At 42.4% G+C, this 19,594-nt stretch overlaps 2 protein-coding genes and 20 non-coding genes across 25 annotated transcripts; 2 read left to right on the top strand and 20 right to left on the bottom strand.

Annotated features, from left to right (window-relative positions):
• Window positions 1-22: 22 nt before the first annotated feature.
• zdhhc24 (zinc finger DHHC-type containing 24) lies at window positions 23-2,148 on the top strand. Its single transcript, XM_010898323.2, has 3 exons — window positions 23-601; window positions 818-1,095; window positions 1,456-2,148. Exons 1-3 carry the CDS (start codon window positions 291-293, stop codon window positions 1,758-1,760), a joined length of 894 nt encoding a protein of 297 aa, XP_010896625.1. The 5' UTR covers window positions 23-290; the 3' UTR covers window positions 1,761-2,148.
• A 165-nt stretch (window positions 2,149-2,313) lies between these two features.
• LOC105026700 lies at window positions 2,314-9,366 on the top strand. Of its 4 annotated transcripts, none has more exons than XM_020045826.2 (8): window positions 2,630-3,215; window positions 4,012-4,159; window positions 5,094-5,241; window positions 5,353-5,389; window positions 5,762-6,039; window positions 6,303-8,871; window positions 9,025-9,112; window positions 9,237-9,366. In XM_020045826.2, the coding sequence occupies exons 1-8, from the start codon at window positions 3,096-3,098 to the stop codon at window positions 9,344-9,346; spliced, it is 3,498 nt and encodes a 1,165-aa protein (XP_019901385.2). In that variant the 5' UTR covers window positions 2,630-3,095; the 3' UTR covers window positions 9,347-9,366. The 4 variants fall into 4 exon arrangements, with proteins under 4 accessions (XP_019901387.1, XP_019901385.2, XP_019901384.2 ...); XM_020045825.2 differs by having other exon boundaries at window positions 2,630-3,227; XM_020045827.2 differs by lacking the exon at window positions 2,630-3,215 and adding an exon at window positions 3,620-3,803.
• A 2,897-nt stretch (window positions 9,367-12,263) lies between these two features.
• trnaa-agc lies at window positions 12,264-12,336 on the bottom strand. The gene has a single exon. It is a non-coding gene; the product is annotated as a tRNA-Ala (tRNA).
• Window positions 12,337-12,582: 246 nt separating this feature from the next.
• Window positions 12,583-12,655, bottom strand: trnaa-agc. The gene has a single exon. It is a non-coding gene; the product is annotated as a tRNA-Ala (tRNA).
• A 246-nt stretch (window positions 12,656-12,901) lies between these two features.
• Window positions 12,902-12,974, bottom strand: trnaa-agc. Its single transcript has one exon. It is a non-coding gene; the product is annotated as a tRNA-Ala (tRNA).
• Window positions 12,975-13,220: 246 nt separating this feature from the next.
• trnaa-agc lies at window positions 13,221-13,293 on the bottom strand. Its single transcript has one exon. It is a non-coding gene; the product is annotated as a tRNA-Ala (tRNA).
• Window positions 13,294-13,539: 246 nt separating this feature from the next.
• On the bottom strand, window positions 13,540-13,612 carry trnaa-agc. Its single transcript has one exon. It is a non-coding gene; the product is annotated as a tRNA-Ala (tRNA).
• A 246-nt stretch (window positions 13,613-13,858) lies between these two features.
• Window positions 13,859-13,931, bottom strand: trnaa-agc. Its single transcript has one exon. It is a non-coding gene; the product is annotated as a tRNA-Ala (tRNA).
• A 246-nt stretch (window positions 13,932-14,177) lies between these two features.
• trnav-aac lies at window positions 14,178-14,250 on the bottom strand. Its single transcript has one exon. It is a non-coding gene; the product is annotated as a tRNA-Ala (tRNA).
• A 246-nt stretch (window positions 14,251-14,496) lies between these two features.
• On the bottom strand, window positions 14,497-14,569 carry trnaa-agc. The gene has a single exon. It is a non-coding gene; the product is annotated as a tRNA-Ala (tRNA).
• Window positions 14,570-14,815: 246 nt separating this feature from the next.
• Window positions 14,816-14,888, bottom strand: trnaa-agc. The gene has a single exon. It is a non-coding gene; the product is annotated as a tRNA-Ala (tRNA).
• A 246-nt stretch (window positions 14,889-15,134) lies between these two features.
• trnaa-agc lies at window positions 15,135-15,207 on the bottom strand. The gene has a single exon. It is a non-coding gene; the product is annotated as a tRNA-Ala (tRNA).
• Window positions 15,208-15,454: 247 nt separating this feature from the next.
• trnaa-agc lies at window positions 15,455-15,527 on the bottom strand. Its single transcript has one exon. It is a non-coding gene; the product is annotated as a tRNA-Ala (tRNA).
• Window positions 15,528-15,773: 246 nt separating this feature from the next.
• On the bottom strand, window positions 15,774-15,846 carry trnaa-agc. The gene has a single exon. It is a non-coding gene; the product is annotated as a tRNA-Ala (tRNA).
• A 567-nt stretch (window positions 15,847-16,413) lies between these two features.
• trnaa-agc lies at window positions 16,414-16,486 on the bottom strand. Its single transcript has one exon. It is a non-coding gene; the product is annotated as a tRNA-Ala (tRNA).
• Window positions 16,487-16,732: 246 nt separating this feature from the next.
• trnaa-agc lies at window positions 16,733-16,805 on the bottom strand. The gene has a single exon. It is a non-coding gene; the product is annotated as a tRNA-Ala (tRNA).
• A 246-nt stretch (window positions 16,806-17,051) lies between these two features.
• trnaa-agc lies at window positions 17,052-17,124 on the bottom strand. Its single transcript has one exon. It is a non-coding gene; the product is annotated as a tRNA-Ala (tRNA).
• A 246-nt stretch (window positions 17,125-17,370) lies between these two features.
• On the bottom strand, window positions 17,371-17,443 carry trnaa-agc. The gene has a single exon. It is a non-coding gene; the product is annotated as a tRNA-Ala (tRNA).
• A 564-nt stretch (window positions 17,444-18,007) lies between these two features.
• On the bottom strand, window positions 18,008-18,080 carry trnaa-agc. Its single transcript has one exon. It is a non-coding gene; the product is annotated as a tRNA-Ala (tRNA).
• Window positions 18,081-18,326: 246 nt separating this feature from the next.
• Window positions 18,327-18,399, bottom strand: trnaa-agc. The gene has a single exon. It is a non-coding gene; the product is annotated as a tRNA-Ala (tRNA).
• Window positions 18,400-18,645: 246 nt separating this feature from the next.
• Window positions 18,646-18,718, bottom strand: trnaa-agc. Its single transcript has one exon. It is a non-coding gene; the product is annotated as a tRNA-Ala (tRNA).
• A 246-nt stretch (window positions 18,719-18,964) lies between these two features.
• On the bottom strand, window positions 18,965-19,037 carry trnaa-agc. Its single transcript has one exon. It is a non-coding gene; the product is annotated as a tRNA-Ala (tRNA).
• Between the last annotated feature and the right edge of the window lie 557 nt (window positions 19,038-19,594).

The raw sequence follows: 19,594 nt of genomic DNA, 5'->3' as shown, positions 1-19,594 counted from the left end.
GGACGTATTTTCATGTAACACACTGTCTTCACTGCAGGTCTGCATTTCCACATTGAGGGTGTTAATTAATCTAGATACATTCCGAGCTTTGAAAAAGTCCAGTGAGGTTTAGTTAGTTTACAATGTGGGCAAAACGAGTACGAATCGTCCGTAATGAAATCACTAACCTTAGCATAATACTCTTCATACGTGTTCGTCTGTGAAAAACGTCAAATATTGATATCTTAAAATCACTACAGGGCGGCAACAAGGAAGCAGAGGACACTTCCCAAGTCCCCCCACAAGACACCATGGCCTGTCTTAGTTTCGCAGGTCAGGTGTGGAATCGCGTGGAGAAGACGTGTCACCACCTGCCCATTGTTCTGAACACCGTGCTTGTGTTTTCCATCACGGCAGAAGTAAGCTACCTGGTGTTGGACGAAGCGCCGCTCCAACTGGACCAGAAGAAGACCCAGTGGTCTACTGTGTGGAAGACCGTGCACCTCCTCGCGCAGTACTTCATGTTGGGCAACATCACATGGAACGCTTCGCTGTTTCTGAAAACGAATCCCTCGATCCGTGGAGTGTTTCTGGGTTCAGAAGCCATGGCGCAAGGCTGGAGGTGAGCTAGCTGAATAGCTAAGATAATGGATCATCTTAAGTCGCAGTCAAAAAATATTAATTACTCCTATTTTTTCTTGAGACTACGCAGTGATAATTAAGTTAAGGAAATGGTACAGTTCTGATTGTTGTTATCGTTATATTATGATGTCCCCAGTCAAGTGTTGATATCCCTACAATTTTGAAGTCGGAAATCACCTCTCCGCACCACACACAGGTACTGCTACACATGCGAGACCTACACCCCTCCGCGGTGCTCCCACTGCTACGACTGCAAAGTGTGTGTTCTGAGACGAGATCACCACTGTGTGTTCTTCGGCCAGTGTGTCGGTCACCGCAACTACCGCTACTTCATCAGCTGCCTGCTGTTCATGTGGAGCGGCCTGCTGTATGCTGTGGTGATGAATGCTGAGGTGTTCATCATTATTCTGAAGGAGGGCGTTACATTACACAGCATCCTGCTCCTACTCATGCCCTGGATCATGCTTGTCTCAGGTTAGACAGGGGGGTTGTTGAAGGCGCGAATGAGACCTTGTTTTGTATTCGTCTTTATCATGTTCCACTTGCTTCGACCATGTCATTTGAGTATGATCGAGTTGAGAGATACGGCAAGGGAGGTAGAGCATGCTAACAACTGACTTGTGTGTGTGTGTGTGTGTGTGTGTGTGTGTGTGTGTGTGTGTGTGTGTGTGTGTGTGTGTGTGTGTGTGTGTGTGTGTGTGTGTGTGTGTGTGTGTGTGTGTGTGAGAGAGAGACAGAAGGTATATGTGTGTGAGACAAATCGAGGTGTGTGTGGAAATGTTGGTGATAGCATTTATCCTGTGACCCAGCTCTGTCCTGTTCCCTCTCCTTCAGGTCAGGTGACAGCGCGGGCCTTTGCCTTTGCGTTCATTGCCGACACCTGCGTGTTGGGCTTCTTGCTGGTGGCAGCCTTCCTCTTCTTCCACCTCTTCCTCCTGCTGCGAGGCCAGACCACCAGAGAGTGGTACTCCATCCGCAGGCCCTACAACCTGGGTGTCCTGGGCAACTTGCGGCACGGCCTGGGTGCCCGCTGGTACGTCTGCTGGCTCTGCCCCCTCATCCCATCCCCGCTGCCTGGGGACGGCATCCACTTCCAAGTCACTGGATCGCTTGAGCCAGAGCCCAACCGGTCACGGTAATCCCAGTGACACCGGGTTTGCTCTAGCCGTGCGGGAGGGTAACAGCAGCTGGCAGGGCATCGCACTGAACGGATGATCGGGGAGGAGACCTGCAGGGGGAGGTGGACTGAACTGTAAACGTGCCTCTTCTCCACTATCCAGCTCCTCACCCATGCTTGGTAATTGACTGAGTGAAGCTGCTGTTGTAACTGAAGGTCGCTCTTTAGTACTTTTAAACCTATCCTGTGCCATGCAGCTAGATAACGAAGGCTTTTATTGTCTTAACTCCCCTGGGAAGGTACAAGACAGGATCATTCTAATTATCATGACGTCATGGGACATGCAGACCACTGACATGTGAGAGCTCTAAACATTTTGATGAATTGTGAAATAAAGTTTTTTGCTGATATTTGCATTAGCTGGTGAGATCATTAAGGTATTATCAGTAATTTAGAAAGACAGCTTTGGTACAGGTTTACTGATTTACTTCTCCTTTGTGAACATGTATTTTCATTATGTTGATGTCCACCTTTGATATCCATTATTTTTATATATTATTATATATTGAGATGATTCTGTAAATGTGAGTCAGCCTGCATATCCCGCCTTGTCAGATATTGCATGTATGTTGAATGGAAGGGATATTTTATTGTTTTTCTTTCAAGCTTTTGGGTTTTTACCTCTTTTGCACCACAGCCAAACATGTGATTTTGAAGAGGAGTTGATACCATGAAATGGTATATTTTTAAAATGGGTCAGGAATGTTTATTTTTTGACAATCTCAGAGTTAATGAATTATTACATATATCTTGTCATCTCAAAGTACATTGCGTCTTTTTAACTTTTTAACTCAAAATCAAAACTATTCCATTGCAAACACGTTTTATTTAAAGCAACACCTATGTCTTAATCAAATCAATTATCATAAAATAAGTACGGTTTTTGGTATTATAATCAAATGTTTTGATGGAAATATATTCAGAACATATATCTTAAAAATATATATTTGAAACAAACTATTCTATTAAGCAATCGAACACTCCCATTTGTCTGAATTTCCACCCCCATTTGCTCATGACGTATGAACTTTGCTGTCTGCAATTTGTATTTTCTTTTGGAATACGAGTTTTTCTTGCAAGTTGAATTTTAGATTAATTCTTGACCGACCACGATTACTGAAACGAAAATAGATCAAGTGATAATAGGGATGTTATTTATGTCTTTTATTTATTATGGATGATTGTGTCTATGACAAAACCAGGTATAATTTATTAGCCTCGTGCGGATGTATCTTATTTGTATTTTCACGTTCTTCTGTGCTTTCAAAGCCCCCTATACAGTAAAACTACAATATACATGAACAACAAAGAAAAACTTGGTAAGCCTAGTTCGGCCTGTCCGCGAGTGAAAGTGATTGTGGTGAGCAAGAGAGGACGTTTGAAGAGCGGCAATTCATGGGCCAATGGCAGCTTTGTTGTAAGTGGCCAGGTAACTATATTTATTTGATCTATTAAAACATTTTAACTTAAAATAGAAGAGAAACAGAAACGTAAATACTATTTTTCTGTATACATCTGTGGGAACATCGTTGGTGGGAAAAATATGTAGCCTGCTGTAAGTGCGGAGGGAGAAGTGGAATAAACATGTAAGAACAATTATAGCCACACGAGGGAAGCATAAACAGATTATCTATTACACGCAGCGTACCATTTTTTGCTGCCCAGCGCAACGTGTTTTACTGTTAGGCCTTGAGCAGGGAAGTTCCAAAACGTTTTTTCTCTTAGAAATTTTTAGGAAATGTGTATGTTTATTCAAGTCTCCTGTGCGCCACGCCCCTCCTAAAATCTAGTGTAACTGGGGAAGTTGTACATGACCATATTTGGTGTTGCCTTATTTAGACTTATTCATTTTCAGACGTCATAATGGTCCATGTCATAGAACGAACTTACTGTTAAATACCGCAGCAAATTCTGCACTCAGTCATGACTCGACTTCAATGAATATATATATATGCTGACATTATATGCTTCTTAAAATGCAACACAATACATGGAGGGAGAAAAGGTAATCCAAATGGCTAATAGTAACAGTAAAACAGTCTTTTGCTTTAATAATGTAAAACAAGTCTATGAGCAGATCCAGGCCTACCATTCTCTCTAGTCATTGCCAATCATTAATTCGGTGCTGCTATGGCTGTAGCTCTATTATGATAATATTCTTTACATGTAATCTGATATTGACCTATTGGAATACTTAATGACATGTCCTTCAGGTTGTAAAGAGGGACAACAAGGATCTTCAGGGAGAGGGGAAAGAGGATACTGGAAAAGAACTGGAAGCCCCGTCCAAAATGGAGATCAAAATAAGACAAAATATTAATGCCAAGAAATCAGGGGCGCAGGTCATGGGCAAAGATGCAGGTAAGAGATGTAGCACTATAGCATTTGTTCTCTGTATCTGTTGTGGAAGATGGAACATTTTCATGATTTGTTAAGAAAGAAACTCTTCAGTTGTTCGTATTACACTTGATTACTTCAGGTATAATTTGGTGGATCCACAGAAAGAATCGTCAAAATAAAACAGATTACAAGTACAGAGACCAACTCAAAGTAGTGTCATGACAATTGTTCTGCTTATACACTATTGCTTTAATCTTTTTATACACCCCTTTGTCAGCTCCCAAAATATTATCTCTTATGCTCAAGATACATACAAGAAAACAAGTTGTCATAGTAATAGGAAAACAAGATAGATCTCTCCACTGTCATGACAACCATACTCCTAGGTCTAGTTAGACTAGGTTAACCCTAGTCTCTGTCCTGCCTGGATGGAAGAAACAGAGAAAACACAGGCAACTTCACCTTGTAGCCATCAGCAGCTGGGCCATAGATAAGATAGTCTGAGGCCTGGCGCCTTCGGTTGCGGCCAAAATCACGTCTAAGAACAGAGCATGCTAACCTAGGTCTTTGCATTGCAGTGTTCTTGAACAGTCTAAAGCAAATTGGGGCCCAGTCAAACACAGTTCATTTACTCCACTGGCTTCTACATAGCAGTTAGGCAGGTTTCTAATCAATAAACAAAATGTAATTCATACAGAAGCTTATTAGTGTTCGTTATTGCAAATAATACATGGATACCTATTTTCTCATTAAAATCTGTCCTCAACAATTTCTTTCTGTGATGTGCATGCTGTCATCTGTTTTCAATGAAACTCTAGACTATAGTGATTAGTCAAAATGTTCAGTTAGAAAGAATGGCTACATACTATTTAGTTAAACCATTAGAGCATCTTGAGAGAGAAAATGTAAATGTATCTGTAAATTCCTTCTTATAATTGATGACAAACATCTTCAGGACCCATGTATAAACATCTGGACAAAGATTCTGTGATCAAACTCCTGGAGACCAAAGCTTGTACGGTTTCCTTCGGCCCAGGAAACAATGAAGAGAAAGGATACTGCTACCCAATCCTCATATCCTTCCTGCGAAATCTCACTGATGAGTATGTCATAGGTTTTTCCTGCAATCTAACAACAATTTTTGAACTTTTATGCAGCAGTAACTAAACAATTTGATCTATAACTAAAACATGTTTATTTATTTTCACCCCCAGGCAGTGGCAGGCACTCTATGAAGCACTTAAAAGCCCTGTAAGTTTCTCTATTTGCCTTTGACCTTGGATGTGAGAGTATTGAATTCTATTAAATTCAAAGACTGTTATTTAAATAACTGGTTCCCAACCAGGGGTACTTAGACCATATAGGTACTCGGTTTATCTACATGGGTACTTTAGAAGTCTCAGGAGTCAACTTTTGTAAAATGCTCATCAGGGCTACTCAAGGCAGAGGCATTCAGTAGATGGTACATTAACTGAAATGGTTGGAAACCACTAGTCTAATATTTTATTAATAAATACGTTGTATTAGATATTATGTGTCACAGACCACAGCTGGGTACTATATAGAACATTTCACACCACAGCTACATGGACACACTTCCTCTGTTCTGTTTCTTCAATACAGATGAACTCAGAAGATCTTGTCAAATTGTGCAAGACCATAGTGACTTTTATTTCCCTGACCACTCTTCACATCCTGGTGCCCGCCCTGGCCCGCATACTGGGAGTGACAGGCTGTCAAGAGGACAACATTGACTCAACTAAGAGGGCCAGCAGCGCAAAACCCTTTGCTGCCTTTCAGCAGGAAAGACTGCAGCTCATCAGGGAAGTGAAGTATCTGGCAAAGGAGATTCATAATAGTGGCAGTGGAGCACATATTTTCAGGTCCAGAACACCCAATAGGTATGCTCCCCGTTTGTTTGAGTGTGTGAGTCAATGTAACTTTTCTCATGTAAAGATACTGTATTTTACAGCTTTCTAGCAGGTGCATTTTATAACATCCAATGCAATACTGAATGTTATGTTATTATGTACATTTTATTCGTACAGGGTTGACTTAATGATATCTTTACAATAGTAGACTTCCAAAGTTGTTGAACATGTTTGGAAAGCTTACAAGTCTGATTTGACCATGCAGTCTGATTTGATCATGTGTTTGTTTAAAGTTACCAGAGCTCAGTGAAAGACGACATAGGAATGTCCGAAGAAAATATCATCACAAGTGTCCAGAAGCAACTGTCTAACCATGACATCATGTCTTCTTGCCCACCTGAGCTAACTGTTGATCTAATCAAGAAGGTGGTTGAACAGCTCAACTCAACCCTTTCTGTGACCATCGGCAGAACCTTTTCTGGGCAGTTCTCCCAAGTTGCCTCTTCTTCTCAGACAACTGAACAGATGGTTAACATGTTCAAGAGGTTTTTCGATGATCACATAAATCCAGAGGAAAAATTTGATATTGAGCACTGCTTTAGAACTGCAACAGAAAAAGTAATTAATGTTTTTGAAGACTTGTTGGACGAATACGAAAAAGAAGATCTGCAATCGGCTAAGGTTTTTCGAGACTTAGTTGGGAAAGTGAAAACGTTGGCATCTGGCAGTGAACTTTCAGAGGAACACCTGGGTGCTGAATGCTCTTCTGTTCCAGAGGTCGGATCAGAAGGATTTGGTGTTACTCCATCCTCCATTATTCATGAGCTGTCACTTGAAAAATTCCAGAAGAAGGCAACACAGAAGGTTAAAAGAATCCTGAATAAATCAGTCAAAAGCTTCCTCAAATCAAGCCTGCCAACATCTCTCTACCAGACAATTTCTCTAATGTCGCCTGCAACATCAACCATTTCCTCAAAACATACAGCTGCAGCTGCTTTTGAAATGGTTGAATCAATTTCCAGTGATATGAAGAGTATTTTTTCCCATCCAGCGTCATCAAATAGTCTCTGTCAGGCAGATTCCACGTTTGAAGAGAACTGTGAGAAAACTGACTCTGGGGCAGAACCCGTAGGCTCCCAGTCTAATGTGGAAATGTCTGAGAAAAAGATATGGGCAACTGGGAAGGCAGTTTACCTCAACCTAAAGACAAAGATGAAGAGGTACCTAACAATGGAAAGGCAAGCCAAAGCAACAACAGCTCAAGCCAAAGAAACACTCAGCCATATTCTGGTTTCTATTTATGAGGAGCTGTCCAAATCTGACCAAATCTCAGCAGCAGAGCTTTCACAAATAGACAATAGCATTGCAATTATGCTGGATGACATTTACAATATGAGCAGTGGATGTGGTCAGGAAGTGATCTCACAAGACCCTCAGCGGCCACTTTCCTCTTTTTCAACATCATCAACCAATTCAACGATATCATCCAAATCAACGCCATCAGTCAGATATTTTGACTCACAGTGGGAATTTTCACTCCCTGGCACTCCTACCCTTCCTGATATACCAGAGGTTGTTACTCCACCCATTGTGAGATGTTCAGTCATAGACATGAGCGAACCCACTAAGGTTGAGACTTTGGAGTATGATGCCAGGAAATCCATGTCTGCGATAGCAAATAGCATCATGAAGGAGGTTTATCCAGAGGAAAATGGGAAGGTTATGTCTCAACCTGATCTGGCAGTTGCAATATCTAGATTGGAGGATCTCATGTCTCAGGAGAGGATTGTTGCTCTCTCATGTAGTCTTGCTCACCAAGTAAACAGCATAATTTCTGACAGCAACTTGTCCCCTCTGGTTCTGACAGCACCGGCTGGAAAGAGCACTTCCGATACGGCTCTTGATAAACTCAAGAGGAAGGACACAAATGTGGTTAAGCCCACGTCATATGATTTAGTTCAGCTGTTTGCAGAGGAGTCTGTGAAACGCCTCCTGCTTCCTTGCTTTGTGCCTTCATTATCTTCATCGAGTTTGGCTCAGGGGGTCAGTGTGTTGGTGACTGTGCCCAAAGATAGGATTTCATGCTCCTCCAATTCCTCCGAATTCATTGAAACAGTCAATCTGTTTATAAAAGTACTGGTGAGCCAGGTCATGGAATTTGTGGTTTCTGATGCCCAAAGCAGAGCATCATCTCCGTCTGAGAGGACAGAGACGTCTGTAGTACGAGGCTTTGGGGAAAACATAGATGGAAAGGAGGACACCAGAAGTTGTTCTCATCTGGCTCAGAACACTGTTTTTGATCAGAGGTCAACCAGCCCAGATGCTTTGCCTCTAACTCCAACCTCTGACCACTTAGACAGTGATGATGACTTCATCAGCCTCATCGGCCTGCTGGTGGTGAGGCTTCTATCAAAGATTCAAACCAAAGCAAATCTGGAGCCAGTTGACATTGCAGGCAAATCACAAGAACTGATCCCGAAGGTCATGGCTGCCTTCTGTGCAACGTCGGGCTACTCTGAGACCCAAACTTATCCAGAAAAGCTAAAGATTCAGAAAGTGTACAGGGCTGTATACAGAAATATTTTGGAGGAGTTTGGCTCAGAGAAATTCCTGCAAATGGCCATTTCAACTCAGGACCCTAAATTTGATATGATTCTTGTGAAGTCCTTGAGTAAAGAGCTATTCGACAGGTGTAATGAGGCAACAAGAGCCTCCTCAAGAACATCATTTAAAGCCACAGGACCTGAGGTTCTTCCTCTGGTTGAAGCCATTCCTCTGGTTGAAGCCGTTCCTCTGGTTGAGGAAGTGAAAGCTGACAAAATGAAGTGTTCCTTCCTACAAAGGCTTGTCAGAGTAGGCAAAGTACGTAAAATACTTTATTGTGAGTGTAGACAATATAAAACCGCCCATATATATGTTGTTGGTGTGTTAGATTTTGTTGTCATTATCAGGAGGTGGTTAACTGTGCTGTTGTTGGTTCAGTTTGGTTACATGCTACTTTCTTTATACATATAGCCCTCAAAGAAGAAGAACAAAAGGGATTGCAGGAAGGGTTCAGACCTCTCAATACCTGAGGATCTGATTACTGTTGAGGATATCTTGGGTGAGACAGCATTACATTTTCTACTTGTGTTAGTGGTTTAAAAAGAAAAGCTATTGCAATGTTACTCCACAATATCTAGTCAAGTAATCATATCTAAAATTACTATTTGTTTTTCCACTTCCAGAGAATCATCTGTCTACATCTCAACAGGGGAAGCCTTTTTTTATCAGAATGTTTTCTGCAATGTCTAAATACCTGTCCAGGCATTTCAGGTGCTTCTCAAAGAGGAAGTAAGCTAGTCCACGTTTAAGCTAGGTGATGAAAATAAACACATTCATTGATTTGCCTTTCTTTGTGGGAGTCCTTTGTAAAATTAGGGAAGAAAATAACATTTTCCTATGACAGAATCTATTAGTCAGTGATAATTGCAATTACAGTTTTGTACTACAACTAGCCTCTTTATCTCTTTATGCATGCATCTCTCTCACTCAGGGAGAGCAGAGCCGAGCTAAAGCTAATGCAGCATCATCTGGTTACATTGCTCTTTACTCACTTATACAATTTGATAACACTGTGAAATAATGATGATCTTTGTGAAAAATGTCCCATCACAATGAAAACACAAAATTGGGGAACCCCAATAATTGATGGTAGATACAGTCTACAGTTTAGATGATGAATATCATTAATAGGTTTTAAAGTTTTCCTTTTCTTACATGTCCTCCTAAGAGGGCTCTTTGGATTGTGCAGTACTCCACTATGTGTCTGTGAAGGAGATGCATTTCAATAGGAGTGCAGACTTAATATCCACTGTAATTCAACGTAGGTGATCCGTTGCTGGTTTAGGGCTACAAGAAAACTGTAAAATGTCTAGGTGTGCTTGAAGAGAGGTTTGTAGGCCTCTTAGCTAGGGAATCATAATACACATACCTGAATATTTCCTGTAAAGGACAAAGCAGAACCCTTAAATTTCTATCATTATCCAGTTTGTCTGCATCTGCAGGCGCACCTGCAGATGATAATGTACTACAGCTACAGGCTGAATTAATAATGTACTACAGCTACAGGCTGAATTAATAATGTGCTACAGCTACAGGCCCAAATTATAATGTTCTACAATTTCTGGCCAGAGTGATAATTTACTATAGCTGCAGGACAAACTGATAATGTGCTACAGCCACAAGCCCAATGATAATGGACACATTCTACAGGCCCTAATGATCATGAATATGTACTTCGATTTTGGGGCTCGTACGCGAGCGCCTGGTGGCCCGGCCTTTCCCCATGGGGCCGGCCGAGCTTAGCCCAAAGGAGCGACGTGGGGCCGCCTTCCCGTTGGCTCACCACCCACAGGAGGGACCATAAGGGGTCGGTGCGGAGAGGATCGGGCGGCAGTCGCTTCACAAATGCTTTGCTGCATACCTCGGTTGTAACGAGTGGTTATTTCAGTCAAAGTTGCTCTTCTATCAGCTTGAATCAGTCGGCCCATTCTCCTCTGACCTCTAGCATCAACAAGGCATTTTCGCCCACAGGACTGCCGCATACTGGTTGTGTTTCCCTTTTCACACCATTCTTTGTAAACCCTAGAAATGGTTGTGCGTGAAAATCCCAGTAACTGAGCAGATTGTGAAATACTCAGACCGGCCCGCCTGGCACCAAGAACCATGCCACGCTCAAAATTGTTTAAATCACCTTTCTTTCCCATTCTGACATTCAGTTTGGAGTTCAGGAGATTGTCTTGACCAGGACCCCACCCCTAAATGCATTAAAGCAACTGCCATGTGATTGGTTAATTAGATAATTGCATTAATGAGAAATTGAACAGGTGTTCCTAATAATCCTTAAGGTGAGTGTATGTAATTATTCAGAAGCTCTCCAAAATGTATAACAAAATATGAATTCCGATTCTTGCATTTAGTAATGGGGCAAATACGATCAGTGAAAAAAATTATTTTTGAACATTACGTTGAGCTTTTTGCTCAAGAGCAATTTCTGATGGGGACAACAAAAGTAGTGCTGAATACTGTTTTAGTTTGCGCCATAGGTTCGCTATTAGATCTGCCAATTGAGCTATTTTGTGTGAACCCTATCAACATAAAAACAAACTTACTGAATTAACCCCACGTAAGCGACGTGCATTGAGTGCCATTCTGATGGTTGACATGAACAGTCACCTTGCCAGGGAAGGAAAACTACATACATTGAATTGCACGCTTCTCTCATTGACTCGAATTCCAACAGCTGCAAACGCTGGTTTGTGTTAATGTAGCTAGCTAACAAACGTCAGCAATCTGCTCGCTAACAAAGTGTGACCTTTAATTCAGTGCAGCGAAAATGAAGATTATAAAATGTGTATATATAAAAATATATAAATGTGTCTTATTGTATTGAGCGGTAGAAGTAAAAATAAATCTCTAACCAACAACAGACTCCCTCATATTCCCACACTAGCACTGTAGTTATGTAGTATCTGCATGATGTGCCACTGCTGAGGACTGGAACAAAATATTGTGAGGCAAAGGGCTGTGGGTCGCAATCATTTGTAACTTAAAAATGCGCTGTTGAGTGTCAATCCAGCACAAGTGATTTCATTGCATGTTATAAATATTCTGGAAATTACAGGTATTTTTACAGTGATATATTGGGGAGGGACAAATCATAGTTTTTCCAGGATGGCAAATCTGTCTGAAAGACTGTCAAATGTAAATGACCATCAGGTCTCAGAGTAACTCTCCTTTCTTTATCTTTGGTTGAAAAACAAGCATAGCAGCGCCAACAAACGGGTAACGTAACTTATAGAAAGTTTTAACACAATGATGTTGACCAGTATTCAGCTCAACCAGGAAATGGTAAGATACTCTACAGTAGTTGCTAAGATCATTCATTTTTGTGTCAGATGTATTATCTTTAGTTTAGAAAAAAATAACTGCAAATGTGTTTCAAACATCATGAAGGAGAAGGCCAATCAATTGTTCAATTAATTTCCGGCAACGCCTACAGCACAGGCAATCCGAAAGGTAGGCAACAAGACATTGTGTATCTGACAAAGGGAAACTTCAATGCTACAGGACAATGCATTTCAAACATTATGAAAGAGGAGGAAAGGCAATTGATGTTGATCCATCAACTTTCAATGCTACAACCAAAAGTCTTCTAGACATCATGAAGGAGAAGCAATTGTTCAATTTACTTCAGAGGCAAAGGTAAGGCATGGAGGATGCGGGCATCGATCCCGCTACCTCTCGCATGCTAAGCGAGCGCTCTACCATTTGAGCTAATCCCCCGGGCAGGGCCAAAATGTACTTCCAGATCGCCTACAGGACAGGCAATCATTACACTAGGCAATAAGACATTGTGTATCTGACAATGGGAATTTCAATGCTACAGGACAATGCATTTCAAACATTATGAAAGAGGAGGAAAGGCAATTGATGTTGATCCATCAACTTTCAATGCTACAAACAAAAGTCTTCTAGACATCATGAAGGAGAAGCAATTGTTCAATATACTTCAGAAGCAAAGGTAAGGCATGGAGGATGCGGGCATCGATCCCGCTACCTCTCGCATGCTAAGCGAGCGCTCTACCATTTGAGCTAATCCCCCAGGCAGGGCCAAAATGTACTTCCAGATCGCCTACAGGACAGGCAATCATTACACTAGGCAATAAGACATTGTGTATCTGACAATGGGAATTTCAATGCTACAGGACAATGCATTTCAAACATTATGAAAGAGGAGGAAAGGCAATTGATGTTGATCCATCAACTTTCAATGCTACAACCAAAAGTCTTCTAGACATCATGAAGGAGAAGCAATTGTTCAATTTACTTCAGAAGCAAAGGTAAGGCATGGAGGATGCGGGCATCGATCCCGCTACCTCTCGCATGCTAAGCGAGCGCTCTACCATTTGAGCTAATCCCCCGGGCAGGGCCAAAATGTACTTCCAGATCGCCTACAGGACAGGCAATCATTACACTAGGCAATAAGACATTGTGTATCTGACAATGTGAATTTCAATGCTACAGGACAATGCATTTCAAACATTATGAAAGAGGAGGAAAGGCAATTGATGTTGATCCATCAACTTTCAATGCTACAACCAAAAGTCTTCTAGACATCATGAAGGAGAAGCAATTGTTCGATTTACTTCAGAGGCAAAGGTAAGGCATGGAGGATGCGGGCATCGATCCCGCTACCTCTCGCATGCTAAGCGAGCGCTCTACCATTTGAGCTAATCCCCCGGGCAGGGCCAGAATGTACTTCCAGATCGCCTACAGGACAGGCAATCATTACACTAGGCAATAAGACATTGTGTATCTGACAATGGGAATTTCAATGCTACAGGACAATGCATTTCAAACATTATGAAAGAGGAGGAAAGGCAATTGATGTTGATCCATCAACTTTCAATGCTACAACCAAAAGTCTTCTAGACATCATGAAGGAGAAGCAATTGTTCAATATACTTCAGAAGCAAAGGTAAGGCATGGAGGATGCGGGCATCGATCCCGCTACCTCTCGCATGCTAAGCGAGCGCTCTACCATTTGAGCTAATCCCCCGGGCAGGGCCAGAATGTACTTCCAGATCGCCTACAGGACAGGCAATCATTACACTAGGCATTAAGACATTGTGTATCTGACAATGTGAATTTCAATGCTACAGGACAATGCATTTCAAACATTATGAAAGAGGAGGAAAGGCAATTGATGTTGATCCATCAACTTTCAATGCTACAACCAAAAGTCTTCTAGACATCATGAAGGAGAAGCAATTGTTCAATTTACTTCAGAGGCAAAGGTAAGGCATGGAGGATGCGGGCATCGATCCCGCTACCTCTCGCATGCTAAGCGAGCGCTCTACCATTTGAGCTAATCCCCCGGGCAGGGCCAAAATGTACTTCCAGATCGCCTACAGGACAGGCAATCATTACACTAGGCAATAAGACATTGTGTATCTGACAATGGGAATTTCAATGCTACAGGACAATGCATTTCAAACATTATGAAAGAGGAGGAAAGGCAATTGATGTTGATCCATCAACTTTCAATGCTACAACCAAAAGTCTTCTAGACATCATGAAGGAGAAGCAATTGTTCAATTTACTTCAGAGGCAAAGGTAAGGCATGGAGGATGCGGGCATCGATCCCGCTACCTCTCGCATGCTAAGCGAGCGCTCTACCATTTGAGCTAATCCCCCGGGCAGGGCCAAAATGTACTTCCAGATCGCCTACAGGACAGGCAATCATTACACTAGGCAATAAGACATTGTGTATCTGACAATGGGAATTTCAATGCTACAGGACAATGCATTTCAAACATTATGAAAGAGGAGGAAAGGCAATTGATGTTGATCCATCAACTTTCAATGCTACAACCAAAAGTCTTCTAGACATCATGAAGGAGAAGCAATTGTTCAATTTACTTCAGAGGCAAAGGTAAGGCATGGAGGATGCGGGCATCGATCCCGCTACCTCTCGCATGCTAAGCGAGCGCTCTACCATTTGAGCTAATCCCCCGGGCAGGGCCAAAATGTACTTCCAGATCGCCTACAGGACAGGCAATCATTACACTAGGCAATAAGACATTGTGTATCTGACAATGGGAATTTCAATGCTACAGGACAATGCATTTCAAACATTATGAAAGAGGAGGAAAGGCAATTGATGTTGATCCATCAACTTTCAATGCTACAACCAAAAGTCTTCTAGACATCATGAAGGAGAAGCAATTGTTCAATATACTTCAGAAGCAAAGGTAAGGCATGGAGGATGCGGGCATCGATCCCGCTACCTCTCGCATGCTAAGCGAGCGCTCTACCATTTGAGCTAATCCCCCGGGCAGGGCCAGAATGTACTTCCAGATCGCCTACAGGACAGGCAATCATTACACTAGGCAATAAGACATTGTGTATCTGACAATGTGAATTTCAATGCTACAGGACAATGCATTTCAAACATTATGAAAGAGGAGGAAAGGCAATTGATGTTGATCCATCAACTTTCAATGCTACAACCAAAAGTCTTCTAGACATCATGAAGGAGAAGCAATTGTTCAATTTACTTCAGAGGCAAAGGTAAGGCATGGAGGATGCGGGCATCGATCCCGCTACCTCTCGCATGCTAAGCGAGCGCTCTACCATTTGAGCTAATCCCCCGGGCAGGGCCAAAATGTACTTCCAGATCGCCTACAGGACAGGCAATCATTACACTAGGCAATAAGACATTGTGTATCTGACAATGGGAATTTCAATGCTACAGGACAATGCATTTCAAACATTATGAAAGAGGAGGAAAGGCAATTGATGTTGATCCATCAACTTTCAATGCTACAACCAAAAGTCTTCTAGACATCATGAAGGAGAAGCAATTGTTCAATATTACTTCAGAAGCAAAGGTAAGGCATGGAGGATGCGGGCATCGATCCCGCTACCTCTCGCATGCTAAGCGAGCGCTCTACCATTTGAGCTAATCCCCCGGGCAGGGCCAAAATGTACTTCCAGATCGCCTACAGGACAGGCAATCATTACACTAGGCAATAAGACATTGTGTATCTGACACTGTGAATTTCAATGCTACAGGACAATGCATTTCAAACATTATGAAAGAGGAGGAAAGGCAATTGATGTTGATCCATCAACTTTCAATGCTACAACCAAAAGTCTTCTAGACATCATGAAGGAGAAGCAATTGTTCAATATACTTCAGAAGCAAAGGTAAGGCATGGAGGATGCGGGCATCGATCCCGCTACCTCTCGCATGCTAAGCGAGCGCTCTACCATTTGAGCTAATCCCCCGGGCAGGGCCTAAATGTACTTCCAGATCGCCTACAGGACAGGCAATCATTACACTAGGCAATAAGACATTGTGTATCTGACAATGTGAATTTCAATGCTACAGGACAATGCATTTCAAACATTATGAAAGAGGAGGAAAGGCAATTGATGTTGATCCATCAACTTTCAATGCTACAACCAAAAGTCTTCTAGACATCATGAAGGAGAAGCAATTGTTCAATATACTTCAGAGGCAAAGGTAAGGCATGGAGGATGCGGGCATCGATCCCGCTACCTCTCGCATGCTAAGCGAGCGCTCTACCATTTGAGCTAAACCCCCGGGCAGGGCCTAAATGTACTTCCAGATCGCCTACAGGACAGGCAATCATTACACTAGGCAATAAGACATTGTGTATCTGACAATGGGAATTTCAATGCTACAGGACAATGCATTTCAAACATTATGAAAGAGGAGGAAAGGCAATTGATGTTGATCCATCAACTTTCAATGCTACAACCAAAAGTCTTCTAGACATCATGAAGGAGAAGCAATTGTTCAATTATACTTCAGAAGGCAAAGGTAAGGCATGGAGGATGCGGGCATCGATCCCGCTACCTCTCGCATGCTAAGCGAGCGCTCTACCATTTGAGCTAATCCCCCGGGCAGGGCCAAAATGTACTTCCAGATCGCCTACAGGACAGGCAATCATTACACTAGGCAATAAGACATTGTGTATCTGACAATGTGAATTTCAATGCTACAGGACAATGCATTTCAAACATTATGAAAGAGGAGGAAAGGCAATTGATGTTGATCCATCAACTTTCAATGCTACAACCAAAAGTCTTCTAGACATCATGAAGGAGAAGCAATTGTTCAATATACTTCAGAAGCAAAGGTAAGGCATGGAGGATGCGGGCATCGATCCCGCTACCTCTCGCATGCTAAGCGAGCGCTCTACCATTTGAGCTAATCCCCCGGGCAGGGCCAAAATGTACTTCCAGATCGCCTACAGGACAGGCAATCATTACACTAGGCAATAAGACATTGTGTATCTGACAATGGGAATTTCAATGCTACAGGACAATGCATTTCAAACATTATGAAAGAGGAGGAAAGGCAATTGATGTTGATCCATCAACTTTCAATGCTACAACCAAAAGTCTTCTAGACATCATGAAGGAGAAGCAATTGTTCAATATACTTCAGAAGCAAAGGTAAGGCATGGAGGATGCGGGCATCGATCCCGCTACCTCTCGCATGCTAAGCGAGCGCTCTACCATTTGAGCTAATCCCCCGGGCAGGGCCAAAATGTACTTCCAGATCGCCTACAGGACAGGCAATCATTACACTAGGCAATAAGACATTGTGTATCTGACAATGGGAATTTCAATGCTACAGGACAATGCATTTCAAACATTATGAAAGAGGAGGAAAGGCAATTGATGTTGATCCATCAACTTTCAATGCTACAACCAAAAGTCTTCTAGACATCATGAAGGAGAAGCAATTGTTCAATATACTTCAGAAGCAAAGGTAAGGCATGGAGGATGCGGGCATCGATCCCGCTACCTCTCGCATGCTAAGCGAGCGCTCTACCATTTGAGCTAATCCCCCGGGCAGGGCCAAAATGTACTTCCAGATCGCCTACAGGACAGGCAATCATTACACTAGGCAATAAGACATTGTGTATCTGACAATGTGAATTTCAATGCTACAGGACAATGCATTTCAAACATTATGAAAGAGGAGGAAAGGCAATTGATGTTGATCCATCAACTTTCAATGCTACAACCAAAAGTCTTCTAGACATCATGAAGGAGAAGCAATTGTTCAATTACTTCAGAGGCAAAGGTAAGGCATGGAGGATGCGGGCATCGATCCCGCTACCTCTCGCATGCTAAGCGAGCGCTCTACCATTTGAGCTAAACCCCCGGGCAGGGCCAAAATGTACTTCCAGATCGCCTACAGGACAGGCAATCATTACACTAGGCAATAAGACATTGTGTATCTGACAATGGGAATTTCAATGCTACAGGACAATGCATTTCAAACATTATGAAAGAGGAGGAAAGGCAATTGATGTTGATCCATCAACTTTCAATGCTACAACCAAAAGTCTTCTAGACATCATGAAGGAGAAGCAATTGTTCAATTTACTTCAGAGGCAAAGGTAAGGCATGGAGGATGCGGGCATCGATCCCGCTACCTCTCGCATGCTAAGCGAGCGCTCTACCATTTGAGCTAATCCCCCGGGCAGGGCCAAAATGTACTTCCAGATCGCCTACAGGACAGGCAATCATTACACTAGGCAATAAGACATTGTGTATCTGACAATGTGAATTTCAATGCTACAGGACAATGCATTTCAAACATTATGAAAGAGGAGGAAAGGCAATTGATGTTGATCCATCAACTTTCAATGCTACAACCAAAAGTCTTCTAGACATCATGAAGGAGAAGCAATTGTTCAATATACTTCAGAAGCAAAGGTAAGGCATGGAGGATGCGGGCATCGATCCCGCTACCTCTCGCATGCTAAGCGAGCGCTCTACCATTTGAGCTAATCCCCCGGGCAGGGCCAAAATGTACTTCCAGATCGCCTACAGGACAGGCAATCATTACACTAGGCAATAAGACATTGTGTATCTGACACTGTGAATTTCAATGCTACAGGACAATGCATTTCAAACATTATGAAAGAGGAGGAAAGGCAATTGATGTTGATCCATCAACTTTCAATGCTACAACCAAAAGTCTTCTAGACATCATGAAGGAGAAGCAATTGTTCAATATACTTCAGAAGCAAAGGTAAGGCATGGAGGATGCGGGCATCGATCCCGCTACCTCTCGCATGCTAAGCGAGCGCTCTACCATTTGAGCTAATCCCCCGGGCAGGGCCAAAATGTACTTCCAGATCGCCTACAGGACAGGCAATCATTACACTAGGCAATAAGACATTGTGTATCTGACAATGGGAATTTCAATGCTACAGGACAATGCATTTCAAACATTATGAAAGAGGAGGAAAGGCAATTGATGTTGATCCATCAACTTTCAATGCTACAACCAAAAGTCTTCTAGACATCATGAAGGAGAAGCAATTGTTCAATTTACTTCAGAGGCAAAGGTAAGGCATGGAGGATGCGGGCATCGATCCCGCTACCTCTCGCATGCTAAGCGAGCGCTCTACCATTTGAGCTAATCCCCCGGGCAGGGCCAAAATGTACTTCCAGATCGCCTACAGGACAGGCAATCATTACACTAGGCAATAAGACATTGTGTATCTGACAATGGGAATTTCAATGCTACAGGACAATGCATTTCAAACATTATGAAAGAGGAGGAAAGGCAATTGATGTTGATCCATCAACTTTCAATGCTACAACCAAAAGTCTTCTAGACATCATGAAGGAGAAGCAATTGTTCAATATACTTCAGAAGCAAAGGTAAGGCATGGAGGATGCGGGCATCGATCCCGCTACCTCTCGCATGCTAAGCGAGCGCTCTACCATTTGAGCTAAACCCCCGGGCAGGGCCTAAATGTACTTCCAGATCGCCTACAGGACAGGCAATCATTACACTAGGCAATAAGACATTGTGTATCTGACAATGGGAATTTCAATGCTACAGGACAATGCATTTCAAACATTATGAAAGAGGAGGAAAGGCAATTGATGTTGATCCATCAACTTTCAATGCTACAACCAAAAGTCTTCTAGACATCATGAAGGAGAAGCAATTGTTCAATATACTTCAGAAGCAAAG

The sequence above is a fragment of the Esox lucius genome, chromosome 4, assembly GCF_011004845.1.
Source record: "Esox lucius isolate fEsoLuc1 chromosome 4, fEsoLuc1.pri, whole genome shotgun sequence".
In the NCBI taxonomy this organism is placed as follows: Eukaryota; Metazoa; Chordata; class Actinopteri; order Esociformes; family Esocidae; genus Esox; species Esox lucius.
The sequence above is the reverse complement of the archived record's forward strand: the minus strand, read 5'-3'. Positions and strand labels throughout refer to the sequence as shown.

Coding starts and splice junctions, on each gene's coding strand:
- zdhhc24 (XM_010898323.2), top strand. CDS start 291: ATGGCCTGTCTTAGTTTCGCAGGTCAGGTGTGGAATCGCGTGGAGAAG. Junction 602..817: donor GCCATGGCGCAAGGCTGGAG/GTGAGCTAGCTG, acceptor CACCACACACAG/GTACTGCTACACATGCGAGA. Junction 1,096..1,455: donor CTGGATCATGCTTGTCTCAG/GTTAGACAGGGG, acceptor CCTCTCCTTCAG/GTCAGGTGACAGCGCGGGCC.
- LOC105026700 (XM_020045825.2), top strand. CDS start 3,096: ATGAACAACAAAGAAAAACTTGGTAAGCCTAGTTCGGCCTGTCCGCGA. Junction 4,160..5,093: donor GGTCATGGGCAAAGATGCAG/GTAAGAGATGTA, acceptor AAACATCTTCAG/GACCCATGTATAAACATCTG. Junction 8,872..9,024: donor GGCTTGTCAGAGTAGGCAAA/GTACGTAAAATA, acceptor TTATACATATAG/CCCTCAAAGAAGAAGAACAA.